Source organism: Manihot esculenta, chromosome 8 (genome assembly GCF_001659605.2).
Source record: "Manihot esculenta cultivar AM560-2 chromosome 8, M.esculenta_v8, whole genome shotgun sequence".
NCBI classification, from domain to species: domain Eukaryota; kingdom Viridiplantae; phylum Streptophyta; class Magnoliopsida; order Malpighiales; family Euphorbiaceae; genus Manihot; species Manihot esculenta.
The window spans coordinates 32,653,947-32,675,989 of NC_035168.2; the positions used below are offsets into that span (position 1 = coordinate 32,653,947).

The 22,043-nt window shown below is 35.0% G+C and overlaps 2 protein-coding genes and 1 long non-coding RNA gene across 4 annotated transcripts; all 3 read right to left on the reverse strand.

The window, feature by feature from the left end:
- Positions 1 to 1,048: 1,048 nt before the first annotated feature.
- On the reverse strand, positions 1,049 to 4,206 carry LOC122724454. Its single transcript, XR_006351827.1, has 2 exons — positions 3,664 to 4,206; positions 1,049 to 1,674 (listed from the first exon to the last, which is right to left on the reverse strand). It is a non-coding gene; the product is annotated as an uncharacterized LOC122724454 (long non-coding RNA).
- Positions 4,207 to 14,739: 10,533 nt separating this feature from the next.
- LOC110620254 lies at positions 14,740 to 17,162 on the reverse strand. Its single transcript, XM_021763906.2, has one exon. The coding sequence runs from the start codon at positions 16,449 to 16,451 to the stop codon at positions 15,186 to 15,188; it is 1,266 nt and encodes a 421-aa protein (XP_021619598.1). The 5' UTR covers positions 16,452 to 17,162; the 3' UTR covers positions 14,740 to 15,185.
- A 147-nt stretch (positions 17,163 to 17,309) lies between these two features.
- LOC110620055 (macrophage migration inhibitory factor homolog) lies at positions 17,310 to 20,407 on the reverse strand. 2 transcript variants are annotated; one of them, XM_021763625.2, is made up of 4 exons: positions 20,237 to 20,407; positions 17,927 to 18,127; positions 17,779 to 17,838; positions 17,310 to 17,614 (listed from the first exon to the last, which is right to left on the reverse strand). In XM_021763625.2, the coding sequence occupies exons 1-3, from the start codon at positions 20,345 to 20,347 to the stop codon at positions 17,785 to 17,787; spliced, it is 366 nt and encodes a 121-aa protein (XP_021619317.1). In that variant the 5' UTR covers positions 20,348 to 20,407; the 3' UTR covers positions 17,310 to 17,614; positions 17,779 to 17,784. The 2 variants fall into 2 exon arrangements, with proteins under 2 accessions (XP_021619317.1, XP_021619318.1); XM_021763626.2 differs by lacking the exon at positions 17,779 to 17,838.
- Between the last annotated feature and the right edge of the window lie 1,636 nt (positions 20,408 to 22,043).

A 22,043-nucleotide genomic window follows, 5' to 3' on the forward strand; every position in this document is an offset into this window, starting at 1 on the left:
GAAAATATATTAATTTTGAGAATTTATTCAATCAAATGAATCGAGACGAGCAGTATTTTAAAGAATTTAAGTTTGTTTTATTAAATATTTTTAACTCTAAGTTAAATTTAAATTTTATTCATTTTAAAAATAAACCGAATTTAAATTTAATTCGTTTAGCAAACAAGTTTAAATGAGTTGAACACATTATCTAGTTTAATTTCGAATAGTTTATAATAAGTTTTAGTTTAAAACTAATAAGTTTAAAACTAAACAATTTTATTAACTCTCAAATTTATACAAAATGAGCTCCTAAATTTTCACAATCCGAATATTTACAAGTTTTAAAAATGTACAATGAATGTCGAAAATATGAAAAATAATACATCTAAATCCAACAAATATAATTTGTGTATAGAGTAAATAAAATTGAATTTACAAGAAATTGATGTTAAAAATCTTTAATCAATAACTATGAAAATAAACAAGAAAGTAAAAAAGGAGTTTTTGATAAGATTCAAGTAAGTTAAAAATCAAGATAATTAAAGGAAGCAATGATGAAGAGAAAATGAAATAAAAGACTTGAGAGAAAATCAATGAATATAAATTCTAGTTGAAGATTATGATCCATTTCAATTGTGAGAATTGATCATAGAAATAAAAATATCTTTATTCATTTCAATAAATTAGTTCCATTTATGAAAGACGCTCCTCATAACCAAGATAATTAATAATTTATGAAAGACGCTCCTCATAACCAATTTCTCTTTAGGTGTAAATTAATTAGAAAATATTCGCTAGTTAACCCTAGTCAATGAACAACTCAAAGAAAATTTATTGGATTTAATTTATCAACCACTTTAAGAATTAGAGAGACCTAATTCTAACCAACAATTAAACTGTGTGGTGAGTTAAAACTAGATCATGCAACTCCTTAATGGGTTACACTAATTATTAATTATTATTGAATAATTCAAGTAATTACGAATTTCAAGTATCCAAACTTACAATATAATATTTTGAAAATATGAACAACGACCCTATTGATCAATTAACAAAGTAATAATAATAGTAATAACTAAAGTTGTATAAATATTGGAATAATAAAAATGAACAATAATGTTTAGATCTCACAATCCATGAAGAAACTGAAACTTTAACCTATCTCCAACTAGAACTAAAAAAGTTAGCCACACATGACTGAAAGAAAGTATAAAAAGAAAGAAAAAAATTCAACAGAAGTGAAGATGATTGCTGCAGTCGATAAGCATGGTATTTATAGTAGTTGAACCCTAGCAGAACCCTCACTAATCTTTCCTAAAAAACTTGATTTGAATATCTTTAATGAAATAACTCCTTTGATTTGTTTTCTTGAGGGGTGGAGATTCCTTCACTTTTGGAGAGATCATGCCGCACTTTCTAGGGTGACATCGCATGGAATTTTGCATCTTTAAATGAGTAGATCTAATTTTTTTTTCTTTTCCAAGTCAGTCGCGCTTTCTATTATAGACTGGCGGTTTGCCTAAAGGTTTGGGCAAGATTTAGGTCCAATATTGATTGGGTCATTCAGCAGCTTCTACCTAGAGCCTTTGGGCAAATTTTGACTCTGGGGGAACAGGATCAGAAATCGCAGGTCAAGCCTTGTCCAGCAAATTTTCTCAGGATGTTCGTTCAGTTAGCTATTCTTATGTTTTTCTGTGAAAATATGAAAAAAGGCATAAGATTAATAAGAAAATACTCAGATTAGTGTTAAAGATATAGTATAATGTGTGCTAAAATTGTGTTTTATCAAATACCCCTACACTTAAATATTTACTTGTCCTCAATTATAGAATAATTTAGACCATCAATATCTTCCTTTTTGTTCCCACATTCCACTTAATCTACCAATCAAGACTCCAAGATTGAAGCATTACAGTGTAACCAGCATGCACCAAGATGATTCTTCCTAAGTTCCTTTTGCAAACCGTGGCTCAAAGGCGCTTTCCTCACAAGAGAGAGAGCTTGTTGTTATTCATTCAAGCATTTAAATTTTGGGGCAACTACATAGCAATTACTACACCCTGCCCTTACCATTTCCAGTGCATATTTAACTGGTTTCCTGGGTACTTTTATTTAAAGCACTTTTTCTTGCTTAAAATTTCATCAACCTTTTTACTCGAAGGTGCAAATTGTGATACCCATCCCCGGTTACTTGGTTAGTCATAATTTTCAAGTGGCTACTAGCTCTGCTCATAGTCTTAAACTAGCATAGCAAGTTTAATTTGTATTGCACACCGCCATTTTTTTTTATTCCCTTCCATGGTTTGAGAAAATTTCAGCAGCATTTACCGAGCAAGTTGCACCTATCACATAATTATAAGTTTTACTCATCTCAATTATAATTTAAGACAACCATCTAAACCACTATGAGCAAAAAGAGACTTCAAAAGAAGCACCCACTATAAGTTATACAATCAAGGTTTCGAGAGTAAGCAAATAAATGAGGTCATAAGAATGGTGTTGATGATCTAATTATCATGCTTTGGTGTTTGTGTGTGCAAAGAAAAATGTGTAAAAAGTAGTAATGGTGCAAAAAATGCACAGCATGTGCTAGTTACTATGATCCCTCATTCCCTCACCCCCACACCTAGCCTAAACATCCCTCAACAGAAAGATATAATGAGTAAGATAGTAACTTCCCTAGGCATGTTGATTTGGGCAAGCCTGTGGTGCAATCTCAAGGCTGTTGTCCTGGTTTAGGGAAAAATATTAATCAAAAGCTGTAGCAAGCCCTTCATACGTTGCATACATTCGTCTATCCTATCTAAATGGGCAACCAAGTGGGATTCTGGAGAGGGGTGCAATTTAGCAGGGTCTGTTGTAGGTGCTTTAGCATGGTCTGCAGCAGGTTGAGGAGAGGGTGGGCGATCCTAATGAAACACATGCTCGTGGCATGGAATAATTAGAACTACAGGAGTCAAAAAGTAAACGACACTAACCCTACGAAGTAACCCTATATCATCTAAGACACGTAAATCTAGAGGGGTTGATTTGCTGGCTTTGTGAAGGTCAGTATGTTCTGGGTCAAAAAGATGCAAATTTATAGCCAAAAGGGTAATCACGGGGCCAAGGATGAGAAGGCAGCAGAAGGATAGGATATTAGAGAATTGAGCTGCAACACAAAATTCAAAATTAAACTTATGCTTAGACACCATGAACCACAAGAAAAATAGCTCTGTTTTGGTGAGAATATTAGACACATCCTTATGACCAAAAAATGAGTAGGCTAAGAACCTATGTAAATAAGTGAGGTAGGGGTTCCGTAAAAATAAATCTTTGGACTTGTTTGGGCAATATGCATCAGGGGGATGGTTACAGAAATCAGCATATACAAAGGTTGTATCAAAGTCAAAAGGAAAGTCACAGGTGGGAACTTGGAGGTCAAAACCTAATGCAGAGTTAATTCAGCTATTAACATACGAAAACGGTGACCTAAAAGCCTAAAATTGACTGTGTTAGGCATGTTGATTGTGAGCATGGCATTTTTGTGAAAGAAAAATGTGCAATAAAATTTATGGGTAACCTCAATGAAAGCAGGCAACCATAAGTGAAAGAATATGTCCCATCCAATGCCACTAATCAAATCAGAGACTTCATCTCGAATTCATAGTTCATTCAGTATGTCAAGATGAAGGGACTTACCTTCCATGTAGGGGAGGGAGGAGATAGCATCATATTGGGTGCACTTAGTAAGCTTGTTGAATATTAGGGTTCACGAGGAGTCATGGACAGGCAGGGATGTGGGAAAATCCTTACCAAAGTCAGGAGTGGTGTGATCATTAGAGGATGTAGAAGAACTACTCGTTGTGAATCTATCGTGCACCTGACTAGAACGTCAGGTGGTAGGACACTGGAGAGAAGATGCAGCAGTAGGCCATTTCCGCCCGTGAGGAGATAAGGAGGAGAAAGACTTCGAGGATGTTCTGTAGTGGCTGGTGCTTGGTTCAACAATCAGTGACCTAGGTGGGGCATGCGGACGGCTCTAATAGGTAAGCACAACAGGAGGTCGTGGCCAAAGGGTCAGTGATGGTGGGGTAGACGGTGACTGGGCAATAGTGGTGGTGTCCTCGATTGGTGGTGGGTTGTTGATTGGTTCGCTGTCACTGTCGTTGTACACACTTGTACTGGTCTTGGGAGGCCGAGACAACAACAAAGGTCAGGCCTAGTGATGGCTACCATCTTCTGTCAGACTATGCTATCAGCGATAGTGAGGACCTGCAATGTGAAATTGAGAGAAAAGGCACTGAAAGTGAAAGTAAAATAAAATTAGGGTAAAAAGTGTAATAATAAAAAAATTAATCGGCGATAAAATAGGGTGATCGATTTTCCTAAGACCCTGCAAAACAGTTAATGAAGATAAACAATAAAGCATCAAGATGCTAGGATGTGAGTTGAGATTTGGGCAAATCTTCACAACTGGGTTGCCTCCCAATTAGTGCCCCAGTTTAATGTCATGGTTGGACACTCTAGACTTGGTCAAATCTCAAGACTGGGACTATCTAGTAGGATGTCCTTAATAATTTGAACCTCGCATCCTTCATAAAATAGTTTCAAACGATGTCTATTAACTTTGAAAACTTTTTCACTGTCCAGATTTTGAATCTCTACTGCACTATGAGGGAAAATGTTGGTGACGACAAAGGGACCTATCCAGTGGGACTTTAATATTTCTGGAAACATTTTAATCGTGAATCAAAAAGTAAAACTTTATAGCCAATAGTGAACTATTTTTTGGAGATCAGGCTGTCATGCAAAGCTTTGGTTTTTTCTTTGTAGATTCTGGAATTCTCGTATATTTCAAGTCTCAATTTCTCTAATTCTTACAGTTGTAACCTTTTGTGTGCACCTGTTTCATCCATGCTGAAGTTGTAGCGTTTAATAGCCTAATAAGCTTTATGTTCTAACTCAATAGGAAGGTGGAAAATTTTGCCATAAACTAGGCGATAAAGGGACATCTCAATAAGTGTTCTGTAGGCTATTCAGAAAGCCCACAGAGCATCGTCCAAGCGAAAACTCTAGTTTTTCATACTCGGGTTGACTATTTTTTCTAAGATGGCCTTGTTTTCTTTGTTGGAAACTTCAGTTTGCCTGTTTGTTAGGGGGTGGTAGGCAATGTAAGTTTTTATGAAGGATATGATATCGCTTGAAGAGCGTTTCTACGACCTTGTTGCAGAAGTGCATCCCTTGGTCATTAATGATGGCTATGGGAATTCCACACTTAGAAAAAATGTGACCCTTAACAAAATTAACTACAATTGCAGCATTGTCAGTTCGGATGGCCTTAGCTTCCACCCATTTTGACAAATAATCCATAGCAAGTATAATTTAAGTATATCCAAAAGAAAGGGGAAAGACTTCTATGAAATCTATTCCCCATATATCAAAGATCTCACAAACGAGAATAGGTGTTTGAGGCATCTAGTTTCTTTTGCCTAAATTTCCTACCTTCTGACAGTTAGAACATGACTTGCAAAACAGATATGCATCACGAGAAATGGTAGGCTAAAACAAACCACATTTAAGGATTTTGTGGGTCATCCTTCAAGGACCAAAATTTCCTTCGCATGGATGAAAATGGCAAAAAGTCATGACAAAAGTTATCTCATGGTCTGGAACATATCTTCTTATTATCTCGTTAGAACAATGTTTCCACAAGTATGGCTCATCCTAAACGTAGTACTTGAAATCACTTTTCACTTTGTCCTTCTTATGTCTAGACAACTCTTTGAGCAGCTCACCGGTCATCAAGTAATTCACAATATCAGCATACCATGGAGAAATTTGCTTGACCGAGAGTAGATGTTTATCTGGAAATTCATCATTGATTGGCCTAAGTTCTTTTGGCGAGAGGATGCAGCTTAAGTGGTCAGCTACCAGATTTTCACTCCCCTTTTATCATGAAATTCTATATTGAACTCTTGCAAGAGCATAATCCAATGAATTAGCCTTGGTTTTGCTTCCTTCTTCTTTATAAGTATTTTAATGTTGCATGGTTAGAATAAATGATCATTTTAGTTCCAATAAGATAAGAACGAAATTTTTCTAGAGCAAACACTACAGCAAGAAGTTCTTTTTCTGTTGTGGAGTAATTACATTGTGCATTGTACAAGCTATGGGAGGCATAATCTATGACATGAGAATATTTTCCAACCCTTTATCCTAAAACAGCTCCAACTATATAGTTGCTTGCATCACATATAATTTTGAAGGGCAAATCCTAGTTTGGAGCTCAGATTATGGGAGCTGTCACGAGCATTTCCTTGATTGTGTCAAAGGCTAGTTTGCACTTCTCATCAAAGTCAAAGTGTACATCCTTTTGTAGAAGTTTGCATAGGGGCTGTATAATTTTGAAAAAATCTTTGATGAATCTTCTATGGAACCCTGAATTACTAAGAAAAGGATGCATTCAATTTTCTATAATCCATGCACACTCTCTAACCATTCTGAACTTGAGTAGGAACAAACTCACCATCAGAATTTTGGACAATAGTAATTCCTGTTTTCTTGGGTACCGCATTGATTGGACTTACCTATTCGCAGTCTGATATGGGATAGATTACCCCAACGTCTAAGAATTAGACTATCTCCTTCTTGAAAACCTCCATCATTGATGGATTAAGTCTCCTTTGAGCTTCACGAACATGCTTGCAATTATCCTACATGAGAATTCGATCCATATAAGTTTATGAGAATATACCTTTTATGTCAGCGATGGTTCATCCTATTGCTTCCTTGTGTTTTTTGAGCACTTGTGGCAGTCTCTCCTCTTCATGGTGGTTTAGCATATTAGACACTATGATAGGTGGTGTATTTTCAGCCCTAAATAGGCATATTTTAAGTGATCGGGAAACTGTTTTAATTCTAGCTTTGGTGCCTTCAAGACAGATGGTGGCAATTAAGAGCTGGATTTAGGCAAATCACAAGTCAAAGTTGTATGGGTTAGATCTTGCACATATTCGAGGCTACAGACAGTTTCTCAAATTTCAACATCTACCATCGCATCCTTAGCCTCTACACTTCCAGTGTTGATGTTTCTGCATAAAACAATATTTAGTTTATCATCATGGCTCATCTCAAAGATTCTTTGACTCAAAGAATAAAAAACATCCAACCCATAAATAGGAGAATATCACAAGGGTATTTTATAGCATCATAAACATTAAATTTAATTACTTCCTCTTCAAACTCCATGGTCAATGTGCCATCATGTACATCAATTTTTATCCTCGTTGTGCTGAGAAAATACCTTCCCAAGAGGACATCAGATGTTGTATTAGTCTTATCTTCCTCCATATCGATAACGTAGAAATCTGCAAGGAAGACTAGCCCGTCGACCTTGACCAATACATCTTCAAGAACACCCTTTGGATAAATAACTGATCTGTCAACAAGCTGAATGACAATACTAGTTTTCTTCAATTTGCTAGCATTCAATGAATCATAAATGGACAAAGGCATGACATTGATCGAAGCCTAAGATCGCACATAGCTTTTTTTATGCCAATATTGTCGATTTTGCAAGAGACAGCAAATATATCTCGGTCTTTGCATTTGGTTGGCAGTTTTCTATGGATAACGACGGAGACACTCTCCTCTACACTCACCTTTTCATGCTCAGCTAATTTTCTTCAGTTGGTACACAATTCCTTCAAAAACTTTACATAATGAGGTATTTGCTTAATAGCATCGAATAAGGGAATGTTTATCTCAATTTTTCGAAAAGTTTCAAGAATTTCCTTTTCTTCTTTTTCTTTCTTGGTTTTGGCCAATCTTTCTAGAAATGGTGGATGAACTTTAAACTAATTTAGTTGTTTATTCTTGTTTGCCTTGTCTTCTTTTTGTTGCTGGTGAACTGCTTCTTTAATTTGCAGTTCCTTTTCAGTGGTTTGCCCAAGTCTCTGCTCAAATCTATCGTCTTCCAATACTTGTCCAATACTCAAAGTGATAGCACTGGTATTCTGTTTTGAATTGACCACCATTTGTAAAAGTAATTTTTCTTGAGACTCCAACCTACTCACTGATGTAGCTACTTGGCTTACCTGTTGTTCTAATTCTGAACTGAGTTAGTGAGAGACTTCATAATATCTTCAAAGGGCATACCTTATTTTTGAGGAGCTGCTTGGGGAGGATGCCTTAGCTGAAAATTTTGAAAATCATTGGATTTGGCATAGCTGAAGTTTGGGTGATCTCTCCATCCATGATTGTACATATTGGAGTATGGATCATACTTTCTTTGGCCAACGAACTCTCCAAGTGCATTGACTTGTTATTCATCCTCTTGAAAGGTAGGACACATATCTGTTGGGTGTCCCATTATGGCGTAGATTCCACAAGTTTTGATTTGTTCAACTTGCTCTACAATAAGACTTTACACTGCAGATGTCAGATCAGAAATCTTTTATTCAAGGGAGGATGTACTTACAATGTTTAGGTTGCTCTTTTTAGTCTCTAAATTGCTTTGAGGCGGCTGTCATGGTAGAGATCAACTCTCCTATGGCTTGAGGTGTTTTATCTTCAATGGATCCTTCACATGCTGCATTAATTAGCCTTGGTCAGAGATATCATGTTGCAGGCAACTTGTACATAATCTTTTAAACTTCTTTCAATATTCGTACAATTCTTTAGAATATTTATGTTTGATACCATTAATTTCTGCTCTAATGCCAATGGCCTTTGAGGTTGAGAAATATTTGCTCAAGAAGGCTTTCACCATTTCAGCCTGTGTAGTGATGGATCCAGGTGCTAAGTAAAGCAATCAATGTTTTGTGAATTCATCTAGTGAAAAGGGAAAGGCTCTCAGTTTTATTCAGTTATTCCTTGACATCTCATGCTTGAGCACTAATATGGAATTCCTTAAGGTGCTTATGTGGAACTTCATTCTTTTTCCCTCTGAACTTCTTTTTCCCTCTGAACTTCTTTTTCCCTCTGAACTTGGGAAACAAGTGGATCAGTCTGGTTTTTAGCTCAAAAGGTACTACTAGAGGTGGGTATGTAATGGATAGTGGTGCTTGATTGCCAACAGGTGCTGCCAGTTCATGCAGGGTCCTTTCTTGCACCAAGAGGGCTCTTTCTTCAATGGCGATTGGTTTAGCTACTGTAACAAGGGCTGTTTCTGAAGCTTTTTGTGCAGCGGTCTTCAATTCTTGAGTTGTTTCCTTACAAATAATAGAAGTGGATGCTAATACAGCTTGTTTTCTCAAGTTTGCGTGTTTTTGCAAGTTCTTGGCTATTCTTTCAATTTCTAAGTTGCAAAGCAAATCTTCTTCACAACCAAACCTAGTCATGAAAAGGAATAAATTAGTCTAAATCAACTCCCCCGCAACGGTGCCAATTTTTTATGGGTGTTGAAACCATAAAAAATAACCTATTGAAATCCAACAAATATAAATTGTGTATAGGATCGAATCTACAAGGAATTGATACTAAAAATCTCCAATCAATAACTAGGACAACAAACAAAAAAGTAAAAATGGAGGTTTTGATCAAGATTTAAGTAAGTTAAAAATCAAGACTATTAAAGAAAGCAATAATAAAGAGAATAAAATAAAACAATTGAGTTAATCAATGAAAATAAATTCTAGTTGAAAATTAAGATTCATTTTAATTGTGCGAATTAATCATAGAAATAAAAATATTTTTATTCATTCCAATAAATTAGTTCTAGTTATGTAAGATACTCCTCATAACCAATCTCTCCTTAGATCTAAATTAATTAGAAAACGTTCACTAGTTAACCCTAGTCAACAAATAATTTAAAAAATGTCCATTGGATTTAATTTATCAACTGTCTTAAGAATTAGAGAGACTAAATTCTAACCAATAAATCAAACAACGTGGTGAGTTTAAGCTAGATCATGCAATCCTTTAGTGGGTTACATTAATTGTTACTTATTGTTGAATAATTCAAGCAATTACGGATTTCAAGCATTCAAACTAACAATATAATACCTTAAAAATATGAACAGCGGGCCCTATTGATCAATTAACAAAGTAATAATAATAAGAAGAACTGAAATTTGTATAACAATTGGAAGAATAAAGATGAACAATAATGTTTAGATCTCACAATCCATGAAGAAACTTCAACTTCAACCTATCTCTAACTAGAACTAAAAAAGTTAACCACATATGGTTGAAAGAAAATACAAAAAGAAAGAAAAGAATTCGGCAGAAGAGAGGATGATTGCTACCGTCGACAAGCATGGTATTTATAGTAGCTGAACCCTAGCAGAACCCTCACTGATCTTTTCTAAAAAACATGATTTGAATATCTTCAATGAAATAAATTCTTTAATTTGTTTTCTTGAGGGGTAGACATTCCTTGATTTTTGAGAGAGATCATGCTGCACTTTCTGAGATGAAATCGCATGGGATTTTGCATCTTTAAATAAGTAGATTTATTTTATTTTTTCTTTTTTGAGTCAATCGCACTTTTTGTCGTGGACTAACAATTTGCTTGAAGGTTTGGGCAAAGCTCAGGTCCAATATTGACTGGGTCATTCAGTAGCCTCTGCCTGGAACCTTTGAGCAAATTTTGACTCTGGAGGAACTGGATCAACTAGCAGGTTTGCGTAAATCACAGGTCAAAGCTTATTCAATAATTTTTCTCAGGATGAATTAGATGTTCTTACGCTTTTCTATAAAAATACAACAAAAGGCATAAGATTAATAAGAAAATCCTCAGATCAATATTAAAGATAGAGTAGAATGTGTGCTAAAATTGTACCTTATCAATGCAATTAAACTATATAGGCTGAATTTTAGAAAATTTAGGTTTAACTCATGAAAGTGTATGTAAGATTTGAGTTGATTTCTGTTATGATATTAATCTTAGCTTGTTTAACAAGACTATTCACGAACTTATTTGGGAGCTTGCTCATGAGCTAAAAAACAAATCGAACTTACGAGTCTTAACGAGTCAAATATTTTAGAACTCAAATTTGATCTATTTACTAAACGAAACTAAAAATTAAACTCGAACTTAACTTGTTTAAAAATCGAATCGAGTTCGATTTAACTTTTATCGAGTTAAACTTCGAGTAGCTCACGAACAAAACCGTAGAGTAATATACCGTTTTAAACAGAACTCATTTGCCCAACCAATGTCATTCGAGTAATTTTCCATTCTAAAAATAAAAATGATTATCTCAATAATTTATGATACGCAACATATAGCAACAACGAAAGAAATGAAACTATAAATAGACAAAAATAACAGTAATTTTCTATATTATAAAAAAAAAGTCTTGATCTTATACACACCTTTACAAAGATTGATATATGGTAAAATTATGTATAAATTTTAATTTAAATAAAATTTATTTATATGAAAAAATATTTTAAATCATATGAATGCACATTCGAAATTCTATATTATATCCCCATGGATAACATAGAAATTGGAAAAAAAAATGTTAGCTGCTTTTTTTAAAGTTAGAATATTATGTGCGTTTAAATTTATAGGATGTAGATTATAAAAGGTCAAGAAATTTCTATTTAAATTCAAATATTATTTATTCTATATTTTCATTATTACCAATAGGCTAAGTATTCGGTCGGTTTGATTTTAAATCGAATCGAATCAAATAAATCAAAAATTAAAATTTTAATATTTATGAAAATCAAATCGAATCGATTTTAGTTAGAAATCGAATCGAACTGGTTTGATTCAGTTCGATTCAATTTGATTTGATCGGTTTGAAATTTTAATAAATTTTTTATTTTTACACTTTATTTTTAGTATTTTAAAATTTAATTAGAATATTTTAACCTTAATATGATATAATTTCTTTATATTATTGAAAATAATATACTATTATCACTGTAACGACCCGAAAATCGGACCGCTATCGGCGCTAGGATCCATATCGACTTAAGGTCGCTAGGACCCATAGCAAGCCTGACATACAACCTGTCATACCTGATAAAATCTCATACATGATCATAGATTTTCATAAAAACTTTAACTTTTCATACACCAAGCTTGACCTGAGCATGCACCATACAGTAAACATAAAACCCCTTACTGGAGCCCTCATCAAATGCTCCAGTTGGGTCCACATTACATACGTCAAGCTTGGTTCAACATAACTCAACATTAAAATATTTCATATAGATCATGTACAAAAGGGAATTAATATTACATTAGGGCCAAGCACAATACTAAACCTCATAACATCAATGTACAATACTTTACATCACATTATCTTTTATGTCCACAACTAACTATTACATACACTATGCCTTTACTCTTGCTGACCTCCTGATCTATCCTGAACCTGCAAGTCTGGGGGTTAAGGGAAAAGGGTGAGCTACTAAAGCCCAGTGAGCAGAACAATAAAACAATTCAATAATTATATGCTTTATGAAATGCATTACATCACAAATAATTCACATCACGGATAGATTTGTCGCCACTAACCCTCTACAAATCCAACCATGCCAGGGGCGTAGAATAGGCCTCACTGGTGTTTTTCTTATCATAACATAACATAACATATCCAATATGCCAGGGGCGTAGAATGGGCCTCACTGGACTTCCATACCGTACCGTAACATATCATCTCGAGAGCTAGTGGGTCATCCAAAATCCATCCACAACAACAACATATTATGCAATGCATCATATTCGTGAATTCTAATGCAAAACAACCTAGTACATATCATGACATTCGTGATGCATGAACATACTAAAAATTTCATTTACTTTAAAACATAGTTTTTAGTTCTACTCACCTCTGGCTGACTCTGAGACAGCTAACTCTGCTGGCCTCCTCGGTTCCTCGGGTCCGATCCTACACAGGTGGACTCAAATGAGGTACCAAATAAACTCTAACATAACTCTAAACATCTCCCCAAAAACCCTCTAAAATATCATAAACATGCAAGGAAAAATAGGCAAAGGAAGGCTGAACAGGGGACTTTCGGCGGCAAGTTCGGCGGCCGAAAGTCCTCCCAGAGCCGAAACTCAGGCACTTTCGGCGGCAGGTTCGGCGGCCAAAAGTCACCAACCTTCGGGGGCAAGTTCGGCGGCCGAAACTCCCCTCCAAAGCCGAAAGTCCAAGCTTTCGGGGGCAGGGTTCAGCAGCCAAAACTGCCTTTCCAGGCAGGTTTGGCGGCCGAACATGGTTTCGGCAGCCGAACCTGGATTCTCCAGAATGGCAGAACCCGACTCTGCTTCCTGCATTCAACCATCCCAACACCTCTCAATATGCATTCAACTATTCTAAAACATGCATAAACACTTATTTAAGCATATAGGGGCATAAAACTAGCCTATACCCCAACAAACATCACATTAAGCATGCATTTAACATAAAGGGTACATAAACTCTAACATTTTACCTCTAGCCTAAACCAACTTAAAACTTACTTAAAACATGAAAGAAGAGAAGGATCTACACTTACCTCTTGAAGATCGAGAGGAGGGTGATCCAAACTTGGAGATTTGGAGAAATTGAGCTCCGGGGTCTCCAAACTTCCAAAAACTTGATCTTAGCTTAAAAATCTTCAAAACAAAAAAAAAAACTCATCAAAACTTGAAGGGATTGAAGGAAAACAACAAAATCATCGAAAGGAGGGCGAAATCTCACCTATGCCGAAAATAGGGAGAGAAAACTCGTCCATTTTCGGACATTGGGCTTTTTATAGGTGGCTGGCCAGACCACCTTCGGGGGCCAAAGGTGTCTCCGCAAACCCCCATGTTCGGCGGCCGAACCTGGGTTTTCCTCCTTGGTCTTTTTCTTTCAAAACTCAATTCTTTCTTCCATAAAACCATAAAACATGTAAAAACATTTTATAAAACATATTTTACCCTTCTAGAGGGTTCCGACATCCAAGATTCCACCGGAAAGTAGGAATTCCGATGCCGGGGTCTAGCCGGGTATTACAATCACTAATCGATTCGATTTATTTTTTTTATTTTTTTTTATTAAAATTCAACCGAAAAAATAAAAAAATTTTAAATTAAAAATCAAATCGAATCGAAATAAATAAAAAACTAAACCAAATTTTTAAATTAATTCAGTTCGATTGGCTTTTTCAATTTAAACCAAATATTACTCACCGCTAATTAACAATAGAATTTTTACATTTCTCGTTTGTTTGTGTATATATATATATATATATATATAATTTTATATATGTGCATAATTTTATTTTATAATATAATATAATATAATATTTTATAGATAAAATAATAAGTTAGATCAAAAGACTTCAAAAAAAAAAAAAGTTAGATCAAAAGATAACATAACCAACGGAAACATTGAGTTTTTACTAATTATTCACAATAAATCCACTTTCTTTTTTTATTTAATATTATTCCTAATATTCAAATTTTTATAGTTTAATTTGTTTTAAAATGTCATAGATTATAAATTTAATTATCACGTACTTAAAATTTTTATGTTGATTTTATTATTATTATTATTATTATTTAAAAACCAATCAATGTTTCTATGGTATTTTTAATATCATTTTAAATATTATAATGAATAAAATAAAATATTTTTTTAAAAAAAATTAGCATTTGTTATATAAAAATTCATTAGTAAATTATTTAATTTTAAAAAATATATTAAAATGTTATTAATATTTTAAAAAATCTATTAATTATTTTATTTATTAATTTTAACTGTTAAATTAAAAGTAATTTTTAAATTTTTTAAAATTTTAAAGATATTTTTAAAAATTAAAGAATAATTAATAATTTTTTTATAATATAAAAAGTTAAATAATAAAATTTTTAATATTTATTGTACAAGAAACTCAAATAATAAAAAATTCCAAAAGAAAGCAGCACAAATAGAGGCCTGAGACCTAAAAATTAGAAAGCCCCAATGCTAGCTGGGAACAGAGACTCTGATCTTTGCTATCACCTGAAAAACCGCCTAGCTTCTGCTTTCTAAGAAGTCAAAGTGTATATCTATATCCCAATCCAATGGCAATTGAAAGAATACATATAATTATATTATTAATGGAAAAGTGCCCAACAGCCAACACAAGAAGTTGTTTCCTAAAGATTAAGGAATATCCACAAATAATATGGAAGTAATTAAGCAGAGATCTCCCAAAATTTGAAGAAAAAAGGGTGGTAGTACTGTAGCAGATCCTGTATGACTAATGTTTCTGCTGCTTCTTATCATGGTCATTTGACAAAATTGCTAGAATCCAAAATCCCATGGTTCCATCAATCCTAGCTCTTCCATTGAACCCCAATTAAACTCAGGTTCCCATAAGTTGAAACTACAATCCACGCTTCCCTTTGCTTCTTCTGTTTGATTCTGGCAGTCTAGAAGATCAGCTATTGGGTTCTGCTTCTGAAATTGATAAGCAAGATTGCTCTGCTGGTAATTTGCAGAACCCAATTGGAAGTGATCATGGTCATAAGTCCTCTCTGCTTGCAGTGCAGAGTTAATGCCACACTTGAGATCAAGTTCCTGATAGCAGTTCATGTCTCTGAAATCAATGCTCATATTGTCATGTCTAACTTCGAGGGGATTACAGTAACTGGACCCTTCTCCCTCCATTACTTTTCTCATCATCAGCTTCTCAACATCGTTAAAGGGCTTACAATCAATTCTCAAATCATCGTCCTTATAGATTGGCATATGCATATTGTTCAACCCATCATGTTGATTTGATTCCATACTTCTCCCAAGCTCTTCTTTTATTTCATTAGAACACTCATAATCAGTGCTTAATTCAGCTTTCACATTTTTCATCTCACTCTGCAAGTAATGTCCACGGGATTCCATAACTCTTGCAAATTCCTCTTTCGTTCCTTTCACCATTGGTTCAGCTTTAACAAGATCAGTAGAAGATCTGTAATCAGCTCTTGAAATACTTCCCTCATCTTTCAATCTTGAAATGCTCTCTGCTTCCTTTGATTTTCCATTTTGTTCTTTGAATCCGCCAACCCCACAACTATGGTTTTTCGTTTTCTCAATATGATTATCATCACGACTATTTGAAGTTGTTCTAGACTCAGTTTCCGAATTGTAGTCAGGGAAATTAAGGATGGCATTAGAACCATACATAGCTTTCGCTGCAGAGTCATAAGCTTGAGCTGCTTCAATGGCGGTAGCAAATGTACCCAACCAACGTCTATGCCCACGTGCATCATTCAATAAGCTAAACTTTCCGGCAGGTTCTCGAATTTCTGCAACCCATTTGCCCCAGACTCTCTGTCTAACACCTCTATATCTGCAACTCTGATTATCCGGCCCGCCTTTTCCTCGCATACAACCTTTTCTTGAGCCCTTAGATGGAGGCTTACGAATTTCACCAAGTTTATTTCTTTTCTTCCATTTATCAAGTGTATCCTCCAGCGATTCACAACCACCGCGTCTCCTCCGCAATTTCTTCCTACTGTTGCTACTACTCCCTGAACAAGAACTCTCCTTGGCTGCATCCCCCATTTCAGTCATGAAAGATTTCCAAGATTTTCCTATTCAAGATTGTTCTCAAATCTAAACCCACCAAAATAATGAATCAGCGTTTCTTGACAAGCAATCCCGAGTCTTAAAACTGAAGAAAAAACGAACTCATCAAACCTGTGAAGTTCTAGAAACTCTTCTAGGGTTTTGTATGTTGTGGTTGAGAGATGATTTGTGAAGAACCTACTCGACTTGTTCCCGAAGTTGTCAACTTTGTTATTTGTATTTGGGCGGAGCTTAGCTTGGGGACGAAGGAAACGAATGTACGGTAATAAGGCCATCGGGAGGAGTACGTGATGTAGCTGATGACGTGTGCCAATCAGATATGGTATTTGATACACGTGGCAGAACCACGTTACATGATACACATCATTTTCTTGGGGATGAAGACATGCCAATTTGGTTTTTGCTGAGTATTGTGTAGAGAAAAAATCAATTTGAGACAAATTGCGGCTCTCGTATTTATCCAACGAAACAAAAGAGAACAACGTTTTCTGATTCGTTTGTTTGAAGGTTCCTGTAGCTTTCAGCCGTAATAAAATTTGAAAAAGCCCACATTCAAAACTTCAAAATGAAGAGATCCTCTAGGAAACTTAGCAGCAAGGTTCCTCTCTTTTTTATTTAAATTTATTTTTAAATTTTTATTAAAAATTAAATTAAGATTATTGAAAAGTCTTCGTGGGCAGAACCTTCATAAATCGCACAAAACAATTAATATTATATGATAGCCAATTGGATAACCATTGCATCAAAGATTTATGCTAAAGGAATCCTACACTCTTAGCCAGTTCACGTCAGGTCCAAACAAGTTCTCACAAAGGAATACAGCATTCATTCAAAAAGCATAGCTTAAGGACAGAACAATTTACTCAGAAATCTAAGTAATACATTACGAGTACCATAACAACATTGGCCAGAGTCAAGTAAAAATAAAGGTTCATGTCCCCCAAAGGAAGCACAGAGTTGAACCATCCAGCCACATATCATATGTCTAAGGAGATAAAAAACAATGTAAATACTACCATAGTCGAATCTTTTTGATACCAAATCACCATTGTGATATTGCTGTCTAAATGCATGACATTGAGCTCGTCGGCAACCAAGACAAGAAGCTGGCCTTAGAATGTGGATCCATTCCATCCAAAGTTGGAACCCTGTTAACAAAATAGAGAGAGAAAAAAAGGCATCAGTGTAGTAAGGAGGCAATGAGTACCATTAATGGCTGCTGATGTGAACATTGATGGACAAATAAACAAAATTTGGATACTAAATAAAAGTTGATAACTACACACTTCCAGAACAGTAAAGATTTATTTACATGAATCTAGTGCTGGTGTAAAGCATGCAAACACTGTGCATACTCTTGACTTTGATGGGCCTAAACAAAAAGAAAGATTGCAATGAGAAGAAACATGTGCATGGCGACAACCCCATTTTTTTGACAATTAAAGGTTGAGATGGCTTGCCTTGGTGTCATAAAACTTGAGGAAGAATCGTGACTTGGGCACTGACAACTTTGTCTCAAGGATTGTCGCAATTGCAGCACTCAGCTTTTTGTTCACATCAGGGCTAAGGCCACCAATGGACACCAACTCACCATAAGCTGCTGGCTGCTCAGTTCCACCAAAAGCTATGGGAACTGATCCCTTCAACACAATCATCACATACTGCACAATAACAAACATGTAAAACATAATATGGTTAAAATCCCTTCAACACAATCATCAAACAATTACAAGTTCCCTATACAGAAACTAAAATACACGAGGGAAAATGAGAGGGAGAGGGAGAAAGAAAGGTAGCCATGAAACCAAGATTACATTCTTTCATATCAACTAGCAATTATAAGTTCTAATGTAACAAAGGTCAAGTAGAGGGTTTCGGGAGTGCAGGTCCATTGTCTAAGTATAAAAATTCTTGTACTGTATAGAAAGATGTAAAATGAAGAAACTTCCAATTACCCATGATTCACATTTCAGTTTCACACAAAACAAGTCTGACAAATAATAGCTATAACTCTAGCGATGCTAAAGATCCAACAATTGAATTACTTAAATCTGTTTATTAAAATGCTTCAAGCACCCTGCACCTTTGAACACCACAGTATTAGACATGACCACTTAGTAGAAACCCTTTAAATGTTAGGAGAGCTACTGATGAAATCCTCACACCTTATTTACCAAGCTAATCAAGTCAGAGAGAGAGAGAGAGAGAGAGAGAGAGAGAGAGAGAGACTTAGTAGAAACCCTTTAAATGTTAGGAGAGCTACAGATGAAATCCTCACACCTTACTAATCAAGCTAATCAAGTCAGAGAGAGAGAGAGAGAGAGAGAGTGGAAATAAGAATTGATTACGGAGTCCATTGAGACAAATTTGGGATCCACATTACATAAAATACTACACATTAGCATCGGATTAGATTTCTTTGGTGCCTGAGAGAGAGAGAGAGAGGGTGCTAGTGGAAATAAGAATTGATTATGGAGTCCACTGAGACAAATTTGGGATCCACATTACATAAAATACTACACACTAGCATCGGATTAGATTTCTTTGGTGCCTTCTGCTCTGCATGCTAAACCAAATTAAAACAAATTACAACCAGCTAGGATTAGCATCTTTTATCTCTTTGTTGCCCTCCTTTCATAATTTATGGCCAATTTTCCAATTTTTTTTAGATACATGATTTCTTTGGGTTCAATTTTTTCTATCACAAACAGTTAGAAACTCCAATTGCCAACTGAAAAATTAGCTATAAGGATTAAAATAGGATGTTGTCCTACCTATACACAAAGGTAACTAAAGTTTGAGGACTTCTTATGTAGTTTGTCCCAATAGAAGTTGAATAATAAACATGGGACAAGAATTACATGAAAGGATAAACAGATCATCCAAGCAACAACCAAGCCAAGTTAACATTTAAATAATTCACTTCAATGCCAAAGCATTCTTCCAGGTGATTTTAACATTATAATTGATAACATAAATTTAAAATGCTTTGGCCCCACCAGACAATGTGTTATCATAATACAAATTTTAAAAAGATATGATAACTACACTAATGGAATTCAGTGGGGCGCATAGCTGCCACGAGGCTATTACAGCATTGTTAATTTACCTGTGTCAGGACCAAGGATTAAACACAGCAAAAAAATACCAAAACTAGCTAGAGCACTAGTATTACGCAGCCAGACAGCTAATGAACATTGCTCAGAGCATCTATCAAACAAAACATTAGCCTCGCAAAAAACGTTTCATATGTCAAGCTATCCACAAAACTTGTCCATAGACGAAAACATTTTGATAAATGTGTACTACAGGCAAACCCATTTCCAAGTTGAAATAGCAACTTCACAGAACTAACAAGTATATGAGCTTAACCTGGGAACAGAAGGACAATCAGCAAAATCTAACAATAACAAAGTAGCACTGGTTTCTTAAACAATCATCATACCAACACTTCAACCACAAGAAGAAAAAGCAAGATTAGAAGTTCAAATATACATTTACAGAAAAAAAAAAAAAACAAAATAATAAAAGACCCAGATTTACATGCACCCTCACTAACCAAAACTCGCAGGGAGCGACGACAATCTCCTTGACCCTTTGCGTCAGATGGGAATAAGGGAACTAACTAAGGAAATGCTCTAAGAACCGAGAAATTTCCATCGAAATTGAGACAAAATAAAGTAATTCCGTATTAATTCAATCATCTTCAGACTTCAGCCGTCAAAATAAAATGAAAATCAACAAAAATAAAGGGCACAAGAGGGTCTTACGGACTCGGGCTTGCCGATGAGCTTGGCGACGGTGGAGGTGGCTTCAGAGAGGATGGCGGAGGTATCAACGCCGTCGAGACTAACGTTGGTTGAAAGGTTCAGACAAGGCATCTTGTCGCTTTGAGTTGGACTTCAAACTGTGGGTTACAATAGCTTAATACCGTACGAACTATGGAGAATCCGATCCATTTATATGTAGCCGAAAATTGACCCTCAAATTACTTTGTTTCGGCCCATGGCCCATTTTGCAAAATTCCCAAGGAGTAATTTTAAAAAATCATCATGAATATATATGTATTGCGATCAAATTTAATCGTGATATAGCATGAAAAAGCCCTTTGATACTAATAGTTATAACTATGATAGATAGAGATAATTTTGAGTCTATAGTTGCTAAATGTATTAAAAAAATTTAGTGTTTTTCTTCTGCTAGGGTAGGGAAGGCTGTGTTGGCAAATCTTTAATATTAATTTTTGAGAAAGGATTTCATGTCATTAAATATAAGATAGACTCTTTGCTAGTGTGTCACACATTACATATAGAACATTTTTCAATATGCTAGGATATTAATCTCACAATGACTTTAATTTTATTTGATTTCTCGAGATTTCATGTTAGGGGTGAATAGTATTCGATTCAAATTGAATCGCTTAAATTTAAAAATTCGGTTCAATTTTATTTTTTATTATTTCGATTCGTTTTAATTTTACTTTTTCAAAATTTCAATTTAATAGATTTGATTTTGATAAAAAAAATTATCAAAACTAAACCGAACTAACTTAAATTAGGAATGGTGTCGTCTCACTCTAGCCCCCATTCTATTCTACTTAGGCAGTCCCAGTCAATAGTCACTCATTGACGCTCGCGCCTCATGTATAGCAGGACCATACAGACGATCGGCGATCCCCTAGACCCAATTCCACCACTTACCTTCTTCCTCCTCGATCTCTCTCTCCCTCCCTTCTCGATCTCTCAAACTCTCAGAACCACGCCACCAGCCAGCCTGCCCTCCTTCTACCTCGATTTCTCTCTCCCTTCTCGAGCTCTTAGTCTTGCCATTAGCCACCGAGATCCTTCTTGTTGTTGTCTTGATATCAAGAGATTCGCGACCCTTCCTAACATTCATGCTTCCTCTATCTGATTGAGCAATTGATGTTGATGGTAATTTTAGTACCAATTTTATTAATTGTTTATTTTTTTTAATTATCATCAATTGAATTGATTTTGCGATTCCATATTGTTCTTACATGAAAATTAATTTTGATATTATTTTCACTATGCTGCTCAATGAAGATTAATTTTCACTATGGTATTGCTGATGTATTGGCTTTACCTTGTTGAAAAGTGGTGACATTGACTTGAATTTTCTGTATTCATATATTCATTATGCAGTATTTTGGAATTAACACTGTATTTATTAAATTTTCTGTGTTAATTCCAATTTTAATATCGGCTTGAATTAATGGTGAGATTGATAATGGTGATAGTTGCATTGTTGTTAAGTGGCCTTACCTTGCTTAATTTTGTTATTGGCTTGAATTTTATACTATGTAGTATTTTCTTATTAATTTTTGTTATTACCTTGCTTAATATACACATGGTGAGATTGATAATGGTGAATTTTCTACTTATTTTTTTATTGGCTTGAATTAGTTTTATGCTTTATAGATTTATGGCTATAGAAACTAGAAAGTAAATTGTTGTTGTGATGTGGTGTAATTGGTGTTTTATGTAACTTATTTTGATAGGTGGATTTTTGTGCATATTATGTTCATGTGTATATTTTTCCATCTCTTCTGTATTTTAT

What these genes read in the sequence shown, in the direction of transcription:
- LOC110620254 (XM_021763906.2), bottom strand. Translation starts at nt 16,451, where the DNA reads ATGACTGAAATGGGGGATGCAGCCAAGGAGAGTTCTTGTTCAGGGAGT.
- LOC110620055 (XM_021763625.2), bottom strand. Translation starts at nt 20,347, where the DNA reads ATGCCTTGTCTGAACCTTTCAACCAACGTTAGTCTCGACGGCGTTGAT. An exon ending in TCATCGGCAAGCCCGAGTCC is followed by an intron (nt 18,128 to 20,236) that starts GTAAGACCCTCT and finishes GTTATTGTGCAG; the next exon opens with TATGTGATGATTGTGTTGAA. An exon ending in TCAAGTTTTATGACACCAAG is followed by an intron (nt 17,839 to 17,926) that starts GCAAGCCATCTC and finishes CTTTTTGTTTAG; the next exon opens with GCCCATCAAAGTCAAGAGTA.